This window comes from Gavialis gangeticus, unplaced genomic scaffold (assembly GCF_001723915.1).
Source record: "Gavialis gangeticus isolate Ggan-Ray unplaced genomic scaffold, GavGan_comp1, whole genome shotgun sequence".
NCBI classification, from domain to species: Eukaryota; Metazoa; Chordata; order Crocodylia; family Gavialidae; genus Gavialis; species Gavialis gangeticus.
The window spans coordinates 40,432,258-40,447,338 of record NW_017729032.1 but is presented as its reverse complement, the minus strand read 5'-3'; the positions used below and the strand labels follow the sequence as shown (position 1 = coordinate 40,447,338).

Below are 15,081 nucleotides of genomic sequence, written 5' to 3'. Positions count from 1 at the left end.
AACTTCAAACTCTTATGGACAAAATTACTCAATATTATTTCATTCTTTTTTATAAAGCATCTAAAAGGGATTTTTTTTCACATGATAACACTTGCATATTAACATGACTTCAAGGATTCCTTTCAAACTTTCCGAACAAGAATTCAACTTTGAGTGCACTAAGAGTGAAATCCTGTCCCAACTGCAGTCCATGCAATACTTTCATTGCCTTCTATGTGGCCAAAATGTCACCTTAGATATTTAAACATAATACTTTTTCAAAACAGCTAAGCGCCCAAAGACTAAATTTTTTCTTTAGACTGCAAACACTTCAGGGCAAGGACCATGCCTAAATGTATGTTTATCATGTGTTAACACAATGGAGCTCTTATCTTGATCAGGATCTGGGGATACTATCAGAATAACAATAATAGGTTTTGCATGAATGGGCTCAAACTTACGTCCACCACTCAATGAGAATTTTCTCACTGACTTCTATGGCAGCAGAAGCAGGCCTAAAGTGCTGCTTCTCCAGCATAGTTACAGTGTACCATAATCACTTTAGTCTGCTAAATTTTATTTTTTTCCTTTAATGATAAGCACTCTGGGCAAGATTTCACAAGTGCTCAGCACCAAACCACTAAAGTATTTTTTTTTCCTTCTGTGGTCATTGCACAGTGCTCACTTTCTAGTACAATATCCCAAAATCTCCCATTACAAAAAGAATCATGATCTTTTCCAAACAGCTTTTTAAAGGATGTGGATTTATACTGAAGTGAGCACTGTTCCTTAGGATTTCTGAATGTATCAATCAATTGCACTGTTGTGCACTACCAGACCAGCATGAACGTATGTAAATTGCAGGGTAAGGACCTAGAGATACAAATCTCCTAATTAAGTCAATAGAGACCTGAGCTTTTAACCTGCTCCTGAAAAGCAAGTAAAAGTGTTATATTTCACCTACTGAGGCAAATCTAAAGAAAATTATCTCTATCTGATGTTGTGAACAGCTTCCAAGCATATATCTATTGTGCCATTTTGCCTATGCATTTTAACATGTCATTTCCATATCTTTAGCCTATTCCTTAGGAAACATAATCCACAAAACCACAATTTAATACAGTTTAAGATCACTAACTGTGCTAGCTCCTGAAAAATGTAGGATATGAACAGGTGGGAAGCTGCAAATCTAGAATGAACACATACTTGAACAGCTGCACAAAGAAATTTGCACATTTGCTTGTGTCTGTTGGTCCCCAATTTTCATAAGTACCCAGAATTCACACATTTTTTTAAATGCAGAGAAAGAGAAAAGGAGAAATCATTTAGTTAAGAACTAAGCAATGTAACTGTTTTGAAAAATTTTAGCTTACTGTGTGTCAACTGTTTAACTACAATAAATAACTTCTGCATGTCTAGTATATTAGAAGCTCATCACTGAACCATACAACAGCAGAACCAAAGAAATCACTTGGGTCAGTGGTTTTCGACCTTCTTGAACTTCAGGCACCCCTTCATAGACTCAAGGTAGCCCTCAGAAAATTCCAGCTCTTAGTTTTGACTCCTTTTTTATTGCCGAAAATTCCTAGAGCAATTCTTCTGTTATAGATGACTCAGAAAGACTACTACAGGGCAGAATGTTTTCTAACACCATGGATTCTTATTTGACATTTCTAGGTTAATCTTGTGAATCATGTTTGCACACATAACAGTATTAACATTGTGTGGCATCCCACAGCACTCTTGAGTGGATCTTGAGGCACCCCAGGGTGCCACAGCACCCTGTTTGAGAGTCACTGACTTAGGTCATCTACTATTGCCCCATCTAGTTTTGCAAGACCTAGTCAGTACCTGCAACTTAGCTCTCCAACAAAAGCCTACGTGCCAATGGAAGCAGTGCTGATGATTCACTAGTTGTTTCCCCAAATCAGTATTGATCCAATACCATGTAGGATGACATCATTAAATCATGATATCAGAACACAGTGCTGATTTCAGGTTTTATTAAGAATGCCAATCTAATATTTTTTACAAAGGATATTCTCCCAAGTTCTTAAATAGATATACAGGTTCCTTAGCTTATTTCTGTATCCCTAACAACTACACTATCCAATTTTTAGTCAGATTGCACTGGACAAGTCCTAAAAGGATCAACTTGGAAGCTGAGGGATACTAGAAAACATACATGGGTTTTCCCTAGCAACTACTCTAGAGGATGCTGTGGCATCTCTCACATCTGTAGTCTCAACAAAGATGGTGCCAACAGCAGGGCAAGCTGTTTCCTGCCCCACAGCAGAGTGAGGAAAGAAGGTTTACATTTTTCCCATTCATACACAACCAAAGACCCTTTCAGAACTGGGCATCACCTTTTGAGAATTCATTGAGATCCCCAACCCCCAAAAGAAAGGGTTAAAATAACAGGCACCTTTGGCAACATCAGAGCTAGGGAGAAGGAGGTGCTGAAAGTCAGTGGGCCACTGCTTTCACATGAACCTGAGACTCCAAGCACAATTGTCCTAGTGAAATCCACCAGCAAAGGTTCAGACCTAGTCTTCACTGCAAACACAAATAAAGAATTAAGTAGGACAATGGGACTGCTAGGGACTTTCTAGGTTACTAAGTACAGTCCCCTTATATTGCAGAAAACCTCATCATAAATGTATCAAGCTCCAGTTTGGGTTTTTTCTCCATTATTCTATTCAATGACTGTTCCAGAACTTCCCTCCTCTGAGAATTTGAACCCTCTAGTTTCCAGATAATTTATTTATGGCCAGTGTATATCATTTTCTCTGGTGTGAACTTTGTCCTTTAGCTTAAATAGTTCTTTTCCCTATCTGGTGTTTTACTCTCTTAATATGTATATGGAAGACACTCATTTCCCCTCTCAGACTTTATATCTCTAGGCCAGGGGTGGCCAACCTCCACACATATGTGGCACACAGCAGGCCAGGGAGGGGACATGCACAACAGTGGAAGATTGGGCAGGGAGCAGAAAACATGCTTGCAGATTGGACAGGGGATGAGGATCTCAGGGAGGGTATGGAGCTAATTTGCAGCACATCCACCAAAAACATTGGTTAATCTAGCCATGCTTTCAGTTTCCTCTCATAAGATGGGCTGTTACATTTCCTCCAGTCATCTTAGTAGCTTTCCTTGTCACCTGTCCCAATTTAAATGCATCTTTTTTGAAGACAGTTGACTAGAATTGTACACAGTATTCCACAAAGTTTCATAAGTGTTTTGTCCAGTTGTCCAATGGCTTTAATATTTCCCCATCCCTCGTGGAAATGCCTCCTCTGATATATTCTAGGATAACATTTGCCTTTTTCTCATAGCTATGTCACATTAAGAGATTTCAGTCATCCTTTGATCAACATCCCTTGGTCCTTCTCCTATTGTTTCTACCTCATGACCTCCTAGTTTATAGCAAAATATTTTATTACAAGCCCCCAAGTGCATAACCCTGTACTTGGTACACTTCCACTTCATCCCATTTCTATTGCTCTAGTCCTCAGTGTCATCCAGTTCTTCTTGTGTGATATTCTGATCCTCTTTTATATTGACAATGCCCCCACTGTGATATCATCAGCCAATTCCATAAGCACACGCTCCTGTTTGGGGGCCTTAATTGACATATGAAATAAGATTGGGCCTAGGACCGAGCAACCTCCCTGCAGCCAGACACTTCCTTTTCAAAACAACATATTCCTATAACCCAGCGGTAGGCAAAATTGCAGATTTAGCCGGTGGCTGGACTCCATTTCCCAGCAGCCCCTGCCCATGCCACAATGACCAATCTCCATGGAGACTCCAGGAGTGGTGAAGCACTGATAGCATAGGGCTGTGACAACCCCAGACTCCCAGGGTCTCCATGGAGACCAGTCTGAGTGGCACTGGCAAAGCACATGGCTGGGCACAGACACATCTGGGGCCAGGGCCAGGAACTTGCGGCAGGCAAGAGCTGGGGAAGAGCCACAATCCACTGCCTGCAAGTCCCTGCTCACAGAACTCACGCTCTTCACAGGGGCATGTGGGCAGATCACAGCTCTGCTTCTGCTCTGGCCCCACACCGTCACGGCTGCAAGATCTTAGCCCGGGCCCTGGAGCAGCAACCCGCTCAACCATGCACCCTGCCACAACTGCTCAGGCCAGTCTCTGTAGAGACCCTGGGAGCAAGGGGCCATGACAGCCCCACACTGCCAAGGTCCGCCACTCCAGGGATCTCCATGGAGCCCAGCTGGAGTGGCATAGGCAGGGGCTGCTGAGAAATGGAGTCCAACATAGGCCCAATCTGGCTCACGAGCCAAACAATGGCTACCTCTGCCATAACCCTTCTAGTTTGTTCCTTACCTATCTTTTCCACCTAAACTAATGATTTTCCATATGGTACTCACCCTGTTGCCTTACTATAGTCCACCTGGATTAAACCTATTCCATTTTCTGGTCTAGAAAATCAGTTTTTATGACACAAAGATTAGCCTACCATAACTTTCCTTCAAGTAAATCCATATTACATTCACCTCCAGATTCCAATGTTTTTCCTTCAAAATTTGTTCTGAAGCCTTGCATGCTACTGCGGTCAACTTAATGGGCCTGTAGATGCCCAGATTATCTTTTTCATTTCTTTTCAAGTATGGGTAGTATGTTTACTATTCTTCAGTCTTATGGTACCATCCCCTTTAACAGGTTTATGTCTTGCTACTTGACCTGTGAACTAGCCACCTAGCCTTTGCTCCAACGTTCAACATCATTGCCATTATTGAAAACTGAGGCAAAATATTCATTTAGTTTTGGGGCCATGACTACATTATCTTTCACGTCCACACAGCCTTCACACTAAAGCACCTCACTTTTCCTTTTCTCTTTGTATTTATATCACTGATAAATGTCTTCATATGTATTTTAATATCCTTTGTCAGATCTAACTCACTTTAACTCTTGGCACGTCTCACTTTACCCTTTCTCTTCGTGACCTCTTAGACATAGCTTCCCTTGCTAATCAGTCCTTTTTCCTATTTCTTTTAGGCTGTCTGCTTACTCTCAATAGACTTTTCAGATATTCATCCAGTTAGCTCTGAATCCCTTCTGTACAATTTCTCCCCCTTAACAAAATCCAGGTTCCAGATAGCTATAGCACCTCTGACTAAAATAAATTCCTAGCCTCCTCCAAATTCAAGTCCCTGTGCTCTTCAGAACAGCTAACCTCACCAGCCAGTTCTTTTAATTTCTCAAAGCTTGCCCTTTTGAAATTGAGAACCTTAATTACAGACCAACTTTTGTGTATCCGTCCATTTAATTTAAGGTGAATTAGCTTATGACCACTTGATCCAAGGTTATTGGTTATTGGCTAGGATCACACTTCTGATTATCAATATATCCCTGTTTTCATCAATTCTTTTCATAACATACATGTTAAACGCAGCAGGGTACTTAGTGTTAAACCAATCCTGGCACTGCCCTGTGAGTACCAAGCATTTATTCCCATTAAACGTTATATGACACTTTTTGCAATGATGAGGGTGCTAACCCTAGTGTCATGGCCGAATTCCAGCCTTGATAATTGCCTCTCTCTACCTAAAATAACCCCCTGTGGTTTTATTCAGGGAATTACTCTTCAATCTCCCTCCTAAAGGTGTTGTGCAATGCAGCTGGTGCATAATGACTGCCCTGTTTCCACCCCAACCCCCATGCCCCAAGTGGCTGCATTCAAATTGATGGAGAAATACTCTATATATCTAAGATAGAATCTAAAGTATACGAGAGACTTTTGGACCAATGGAGGACAATAACAACACCTTGCAACAACATGTATTATCTGCCCCATCCTTGGATATTTGTAACTATGCACTGACTACCTACTTAGCCCAATTACTTCAGTCTTTTTTTTCCTAACATAGCCTCATTTATTTCTTCCTTGCTCCTTGTCCTACTATCTGAGAAACCGAATAATTCTTGTCCTTTATTTACTTTATAACCTGAAAGGTATTTATAGAACATGGCGTTGTGCTCCCTTAACCACACCGAGTTATTTTTGTTAGGTTATTAAAATCTCTCTCCTCAAAAAAAAATGTTTTATTCTCAGTCTGCATAATTCTATTGCTTCTGCTGAAGGTGCCCTTCCAAAATTTGGGGGGTTGAAAGCATATACAAAATTCCAACTATAGACGCACTAGGACAGCGGAGCCTCACCTTTTCATCCCATGGACCAGAAGAGCAGCGCCAGGTCTGTCTGTGCGCCAGATACAGTCCATGGGCCCAATCCAGTCATGAGACAACAGCCCAGCCCAGGCCCAATCCAACCACACAAGGCTGGGAAATTTGGCAGTGGGAGAGCAGTGGCAGTTTTAATTGCTGCCACTGCCCCATCGCCAAATTTCTGGACTCATGGGAATCCCCGTGGGCTGAATGACATGGCTTTGTGAGCTGTATTTGGCCCACAGGCCAGGAGTTTAGCACCCCTACAGTAGGAGAATAAAGAAAAGCACTATGCTAGTTATCTATGGACTACCGCACCCATGCCTTCAACTAGATAGTTTCTAGACAGACCCTTTACAAATGAAAAAGCAGCTATTTGTTTCTTCTCCCTGTAACAAGACTTAGCTTTCAGATGTACTTAATCTCTTTGCTTTTACTCTATTGATCTATCTAAACTCTTAAGGCTCCTTTGTCATTTGGATCCTTCCTCCTATTTTCTGCTGTGAAGTGGAATCATGAGAACTCATATCTGCAAGCTGAAAGTGGTCAAAAGAGTGCAAAACGGGAAGGGGCTACACAGTAGTCAACAGGAGTACAAAAGAGAAGGGAAACAGCACTTCCAGCCAGAAAACAACTGCTGGCCTCTTCTGGGACTGAACTTACATTCTTAGCTCTGCATGGCTGAGGGTGTACAGAGAGGAAGAATCTGAGACTATCCATTGAATATAGCATGTCTTGATCTGAGAGTATCACCAGGAATAATTTTATACAGAATTTAAGGTTTTTAAGACCTAGCTCAACAAAGCCCTGGCTGGAATGATCTAGTTGGGGCTGGTCCTGCTTTGAACAGGGGACTGGACTACATGACTTCCTGAGGCCCCTCCAACACTAATTTTCTGTGATTCTAGGATTTTTGAATATACTATAAAACACTGTAAGAAATCCCTCACCTTATTCACACTGACAAACATACCTGCCGACTTTGCTGATGGGCGGGGTTTTTTGTATCTCTGCGCCGAGCCCAGTGCATACCCAGAAGAGGTAGCACTTTACTTCAACCTGGCTCACCCAGTGTGGCTCATGGGTGCTGAACACCCACTATTTCTTTTCAGTGGGTGCTTGAGCCCCAGAGCACCTACAGAGTCAGTGCCTATGCTGATAAACAAGGAAGGGAGATTGCAAGCAGCTGGTAACCACCTCGCAAATGGGTAATGCTTGGAAGGCCACTGAGAATATGTAGGGGTCAAGACTTGCCAGAGATGACTTAGTTGTTCTCATGGGTCTCTTGCTTCTCTGAGAATTGACAACAGACAGGCCCCCAGATGTTCCACTCTACCAGCTGTTCCATCTACCATTCTGAGGTACCATCTTCCCATTATGGGAAGATACGGCCTTTAAAGCAGCTTCTTTGAAGAACTGGACAAATATCACTTTTTGCAGTGTTCTTCTACAGTCACTTCAATGTAAAGACATAGTTTTCTCATAGGATACATCTACACTAGCAAGATTAATGCCAGTAACAGCAAGTCCTAACAGGAATGTACCAATCTGGTCCTATGACTCTAATGGAAATTAAGTTCAGGTGAGGTGTTTTTTTCATCATCATGAAAAAAGAATTGGTCATAAAAACTGTTCCCATCTGTATCAGAATAAAGTCAAGAACTTTCAAGTCAAATACATAGATATGCCTTCATGCCAGAACAGGCAATTGTCTAACGGCTAAGACACTCACTTGGGATGTTGGAGACATGCGCTTAAGTTCTGCTTTGCCTGATTCAGATCAGGGATTTGGACCTTAGACTCCCACAACTCAGGTGAGGACTCTAGGATACTCTGGAGCACTGTTGAGTACCCATGGTTTCTGCCTCTCAAAGACCAGAAATTCCAAGAGCTCTTTTCAAGAGCAAATTGGATGCTTATCTTGCTGGGATCCTATAACCCCAGCTGACTCCCTGCCCTTTCGGCGGGGGACTGGACTCAATGATCTTCCAAGGTCCCTTCCAGCCCTAATGTCTATGAAATCTATGAAATCCATCATGGACCAGACACACAACTCCTTTTCAAATGGTATACAAAGACCCAGGAAAAGGAATTGTCATCTTCTGACAAAAATCTGTGTATCTGAAAAATTCCCAACCAACCCCAAATGAAAAACTGCTTTAAGCCATACCTGAGTTAGTGTTTCCACCACAGCTGGTAGTTGCTGACATATATGAGTAAAGTACTAATTTTGCAGGTATTGATAAGGCTTTAAAGCATCATCATCCTAAGTAGTTATTTGAAGTTATTTTTCATTAAAAGTAATGCAATTTGATTACCATCATTCTTCCACATTCTGTTCCCCTATGCAGCATGATGACCAGCTGTATTTTGCCAATATCTAAACTGCCCTATATTTAGCCAGTCCTCCCTATGGGCCAAAGAGCTCCACATGTTTTTAATAGCAGTCATTGTAACTTCTTGTTCTTCTTAGAACTTCTTGTTCTAAGTTTCTTCAAGGACTATTTTCACTAGCTCAGTATGACCAGAACACATTGCAAGCATAAATTACAAAATTAACATAGAAAAGTGCTTTAATAGTAATAAATTTATTAGCATGCTATAATAGTCATTTTTTACATTTATTTTTGCTATCAGATATTGGGGTTTTTTTTAATTTGGTAGAGTGTAGCATAATTGAATTGATTCATTGGATACATGCTTATCTAGTTAAATGATTTACTGCATTTCTGATTTTTAGCATTATTGGTTAGTATTACTGTTGTTTCTCTGAATATGTACCATGTCAAAGGACAGATAATGACTTAATTGGTTCTTTGTTCTATCGGTCAACTGTAGAATTGTTTATTATATTATATTTTCTATTCATGGTCAATCAATAATCATCTATCTATAGTCCTGCTCCTCTTCTCTGCCTCCCTTCCTTCCTCTCCTCCTCCCTTCACACCTCCCTGCTTCCTCACTGTATAGATCCTAGCATCTCCTCTCTTCTTCCCCTCTCCTCCTCCTCTCTCTTACTCCTTCTCCTCTTCACAAATTCATACATCTGCCAGCCACTCCCTCACACTTCTTTGTGTCTCCAGTGATATGTATCCCACTCCTGTTTCCCACTTCCCACACAATTTAGTGTTACCACCTCTGCCCTTCTCGAATATCTCCCCCAAATTGCACTTTCCTCCACCTGCATCTTCTCCAAGATTACGGTCATCCCTATCCCCTCCACCTCCCTGCTCTCACAGGGTGATGTCAGAAGAGGGAATACAGATATCTGAATCTCCCTCTGAAATCACTTTCACTGGACCTCTCTCCCATGTGGGCTTCTCATTTCCACATGATCCTCTGCCAGTCATCCCCAAAGAAACATGTGGTATGGGCACTAGGGTTCTGCTCTCCTGTTCTAACTGCTTTCCAGCCCTCCTCTCATCTCCATCAGACAATATTCCATCCAACTCCATTCATGTCTCCCCTCCATGTGGATGTCACCTACTGCCTAACTACTCTCCACTACTTTTCTCAGTGACTCCTTTTCCCAGTGATTCCTTCTATGACCCACCTTACATTGTATTCAGCTCCTTTCTTTGTTTCTTTGCAAGGCCTGTCTCACACAAATCCAAAGTTCAGACTGATCACTTGCATAACCCTCCTCATGCTTCTGAAAGAAGGTAAGTATCCATACAGCCTTGCACCAGCATAGATGCATTTTTCCTCCTTCAGGCCTCATTCATATAACACTACTCCTCCATTCTGACTCTATACCAGAAATCCAGGTTTTTGCTCTTTCCTCTAGCCATCCCTTACTCCTAGCCATCTCTCTTTTTCCCTCCCCACAAACAATCTTGGTAAGTCTTCAGAAAATGCGATCATCAAGCTTCTTTTCTTCCTCTTTCAGGCCTTTCACAATATAGCCTCCCCTCGCCTATATAGTCTCATCTCTTATTTTGCCACTTCAAGTTTATATACCCAAGCTTTCTGTCCTACTCCATATCCTTCCTCAAGGTACATGTCTGCAACAAGGCCTACAGTAAATCACCAGTATACACTGTGGAAATTAAGAGCTATGATCAAGTTTGCAATCAGTTAACACTTGGTGAAGGGGGATGGAAGGAGTGAAAGTCAAACTCTAATAAGCTATTCCAGTGGGGGAATAGCTTATTAGCCCACTTTTTGGCAGGCATGCCACAAATTAGCCCCACGCCCTCCCTGAGTACCACTCCAATTTCTTTCCCCTCACTGATCTGTGCTCTGCTTTCTACACCCTCCCCTTTGCTCCTTGACCTATCAGCCTGTGTGCTATATGGTCCTCCCAGACCTATATGCCATGCACAGAAGCTGCCTGTGCCACTTGTGGCATGTGTGGCATAGGTTGACCATTTCTGGGTTACATCATGCTCTTTCCTTGTTTGTTACTTTGACCTGTTGAACCATTTCTTAAAATATACAGTAAGATATAAAAGACAGAGATGACCTGTTTGCACTTGTATGTGTCACTACAGTACCTAACACAAGGGGGTCCAGATATGATTAAAGCTTCTGGGAATAGCAGTAGTAATAATACTTGGTGCAATGTAGAGCAGAGAGACTAAGGTTTTTATAAAACAATAAAGAACTTACCGAGCCATACAATTCCCCTTTCTCATTCATTCCAAGGTAGAGTCCACTGTCAACCCCTCGAATGCTGACCAGGCCCACTGCTATACTGATAAATTCCAGTATACCTAGAAAATTCAGAACAAAAAAGGTACAGATTGTTTCCATTTAATTACTTTTGCTGTTGGTGTATCACTAACAAAGAAGGCGATATTATCAAATTCTGCTTTAGGACTACGTCGCAGAGAAGTTAAAGAACTACTGACTAAATTTGTTTTTAAAAAAGAAAGGTACTTGAAACAGTTAAGTCTCTTAAGTCTGCTACAGTGATGCATTGCAGATAGCACAAGGGTGTCAAGCCAAGAGATTATTCTCAACTTTTCCCAGAATTTTTTAAACAAAAAACTCTGCAGCATGTTCTTATTACACAACATTTATTGGTATCCTGATTTGCACCACAAACAACCAATTCAAAAGAAAAATGTCAAGTATTTAGAAAGATAGTTTAATAATGTCAGTTGTGGCTATAAAATGTGTTTTGCCAAATAAATCCCTAAAACGTTTTAATCGAAACTGCAAAAGGAAAATAAACTGTTATGCATTTGCTATGAAAAGCATTTACTTCCAAGCATCACAGAATGAGGAATACATTGAAAGAGATCTACTCACAGTGTGATCCTCCAAAGGCTTGAGAAATGAAAATCTGTGGTGCAGTCCAGAGCCTCACAGACATTTGTCTACAAATTAATCATCTAACTCTTGTGAATATATTATTAACTCATCCCAACTTTGAAAATTAAAATACTCCCCAACCTAAATAATAGTGCGTAAATGGTTAATTATTCATGTACATTTTACAGTAACCTCATAAAGAGGGAACTGTGCACCACAGATAAGAACATTCTGCAAAGAAACATTGCTTCCATAAAACCCCCTATGTTCAGCACAAACGCACGTTGGTACAGCAAGTATCTGCATCAGATACCAAGCCACTAGCTCCATGCCCCCTCCTCTTCCTTTCCATCAAATTGCTTACCTCATCCCTAAGGATGCTAGCATGGAGGCTTGCATAAATCTAGAATTCTAGTGGAACAAAATGGAAATAGTTTTCTATTTTGGAATGTCGATGCAAGGTTATTATGATCTCAAAATAGCTATACTGCAACATTCATACAGAAGCATATTGCTGCAGTAAGCAACTTTCTGAGCCATATAATAAAATGTAGAGCAGCATTTTCAGTATATTTGTAGAATGTACACGTCCAGGCATCAACATAACTATTTTTAAAAGCTATTAGAAATTATCTTTACATGAAAGTGTAAAGTAACAGAGTAATATTGCAGCATTGAGTCTCACGTGGCTAATAAAAAAGCACATTCATGGATTTTTGAACAATTAATTTTGTGTCTCACAAAACACGTTGTGCGCTAATCAATAACAAGCATGAGTCACGTAAATCTAAGAAAGTATAGGTTGAAGCCTATGGGAAAACTTTATAGCCATGATAATGTAAAGATGAAACATATTCCTTATAAGGAACAATTGATCATTATTTTATATATTATTCAGCATAACAAAATGTAACCCTGACTTAAGACCTGGGAGTCTTAAACAGATTTGTAGCTATGTGCATGGAAAGAGGCCTCACAAATGTTGTGGGAAAATATCTAGTAATTATGGAATTATGTTTCTGAAGTAATAAAAAGTGGTACTATACTATATATAATATTTATAGTAGCATCTCCTATACGATCAGTCCATTGAAACTATTTAAATATTCCCCTTATTTCTGGATATGTTCAAATCCTGTTAATAAAGCTTTGTCTGTAAAGCTTTCACTGTGTATCATATTACTCAATAATATACATTACCAAGCAATTTTAACTGAGGCCAATCTTATATTAGGTGTATATTATTCCACATTGTAGCTAAGTTTGTAAGCCTGGCATCTTTCACATCAGTATGAAAGTAGAGTGTGACCTTAATTGCTACTCTAATTTCACATATTTGGGTGTACACTGCTGACTGGCATAAAAAATCAGTCATGTGCTACTGCAAATGCAGCAGGAGACTTTTTAAGGTCCTTAGTAATGAGCACCTACATATTTGAGATTTAGATAGCTTCTCTAAACTATTCACAGCTCATTCACAACACGTTTTATATGCAAAATTGCAACGTAATTGAAGAGATTATTTTGGGGCTTCTCTTTCTGTCCTTACTCAACCAAAACTTAATTGGGAGTTTTGCCAGTTTGAGGATTGCATGATTTGGCCCAATGCCCTTGTGAATATTTTCACTTTATAGTTTATATAATGTGCACACAGTACTTAAGAGCTGAAGCAGATATTTAAAAAGATAGTCTCCCTTAAGAGTTAGACTGATCCCAGATCAGAAGAGTCTGAATTTGACAGATTGGACCCCATTTCCAGTCAGAAATTCTGGAAGTCTCCGAAATGAAGAAATACATTTCTAAAAACATTTGATCTTGAATCCCCTCTTCTCAGCCATTAAGCATTGAGTTAAACGAGCCCATTTTAAGGCAGGAAGTTAACTTCCACGTGAGGAAGCCAGGAAGAAACTTCTCTTTGTGGGAAGGTTATTCCAGAAATGTCCACAATCAGCATTTTTGCACCTTCTCTTAAAGGTTCCCAAGTCTCCTGCTGGAGACAAAATACCAGTGTGATCACTTCCGGCAATCCCCATGTCCCTAACAACATCCAGATCTTCTATGACATGGTACTGGACATCTTTTATGAAAACAAACTGGACTTTGATCTAGCCAATGCATCATATAAAATACCCAAGAATGGAACCTGAGAATACGTTTCTCTTGAAAAACTTTGCAGCTGGGGATTGCATTTGCTCCATACTTGGGACATTTGTGCAATTTGCTAGGCACAATGCTTTCCTCTTTGGCTTGCAGTTACCACCCTAAAATGCCACAAACAAGTAACTAATACAGGAGCTAAGCCTCACTGCCAGCAGCTTATTTGTGAAATTTCCTGAGAGGATGTAATGAGGTGCCCAGCACAGAGGAGGGAAGCCACAGAGGACTTGGAGACAGAGAGCAAGGTAAATAGCACTGTGTTGCAATATATTTAGCAAGCAATGACATTGCCTCAGAAAGACAGAGAGAGCGGGGAGCAGAAAGAGAGGCTCCTGGCTAGGATGTTCTGACAGATCAGGCTCCTGGAGCAGACTCCAAGGGGCGCAGGGAAGCAGAGGCCAGGCGGGATTTCCCCAGGCTTTCCCGCTCCCGCGGCTCCGTCCCCCGACACCTACTGCCTGCTTTTAGAAGGCTCCGCGTTTGCACTCAGCTGGAGCGAGCCTGGCAGCTGGGGTGCGCTCCCTGCTAGTCACAGCTGCCACCTCGCCGCCTCCTCCGCCACATTATGCCAATTAAGAGCCCCCAGAGCAGAGCCGACAGCTCCAGGAGGCGGGGCGGGAGGAAGCTGCTTTAGTGTTAGGCTTTCACCGAGCTGCCTGCGCCCCCCCGTGCGGCTGGCAGGCCGAGCTCCCCAGGGCTGCAGGCAGCATCCCCTGCCTGAGGGCGCGGGGAGTCCGGCCTGGGGGCAGGAACAGGCCGAGAAGCCGCGGCTGAGGCAGGAACCAGCCGCCGCCGCGCTCCCGTTCCCGGAGCTATTGTGTGCCCCGGCGCTGCCCGCAGAGATGCTCCCGCGCCCGGGCGCGCGGGCAGGCTCCGGCCCCGCGCACGAGCGCCGACTTAATGGGGCTGCATCAGTCCCGGGTGAGTTGCGGAGGCAGGAGGGGGCGGAGCAGCTCCCGCCTCTCCGCGATGCTGCTACAGATGCTGAGCGCTGCGCTTCCTGGTGACAGCAGGTCCCGGGAGCGGAGGTCACCTCGGCAGCTTTTTTTTTTTTTTTTTTCCCTGCATGCTCCTGATTTTTTTTTTCCTGCTGTGCATGCAGCCCTGGTGCTGACGCACGGCGCCCCCCCGCCGGATTCACAATGACTCCGCTGTCTGCCCAATGCCCTCGACTAAAGGAGACTGCATCAAAAAAAAACCCTTTGTCACCCGGGGGATCGCGGGAGCCGCCTCTGCCACCGCCCACAGATTTTGGGAGGAGGGTGCTGCAAAAATGCCGAGAGCCAGTCGCCCTTGGCTGGGGCAGCTCCCAGCACCCCGGCAAGCGCCCGAGGTGTCGCTGCACGGCCCCAGCGCCCCCTGCCCGGCTAGGGCCGAGGGAGGTGCTGGCAGTGCCACCGACTGGGGGGCACAGCCCCAGGCCATGTGCACTGAGAAGGGCCCCGGCAAAAGCAGCGCCAGGGCTGCCCCCTCCGGCCCGGGCACAGCGCA

At 42.7% G+C, this 15,081-nt stretch overlaps 1 protein-coding gene across 1 annotated transcript in view; it reads right to left on the bottom strand.

Moving 5' to 3' along the window:
* FGF9 (fibroblast growth factor 9) overlaps positions 1 to 15,081 on the bottom strand; it is a 38,847-nt gene that overhangs the window by 15,406 nt on the left and 8,360 nt on the right. Inside the window, exon 2 of the mRNA XM_019525438.1 lies at positions 10,786 to 10,889. Coding sequence (XP_019380983.1) covers positions 10,786 to 10,889 — 104 coding nt within the window. The remainder of the gene's footprint in view (positions 1 to 10,785; positions 10,890 to 15,081) is intronic.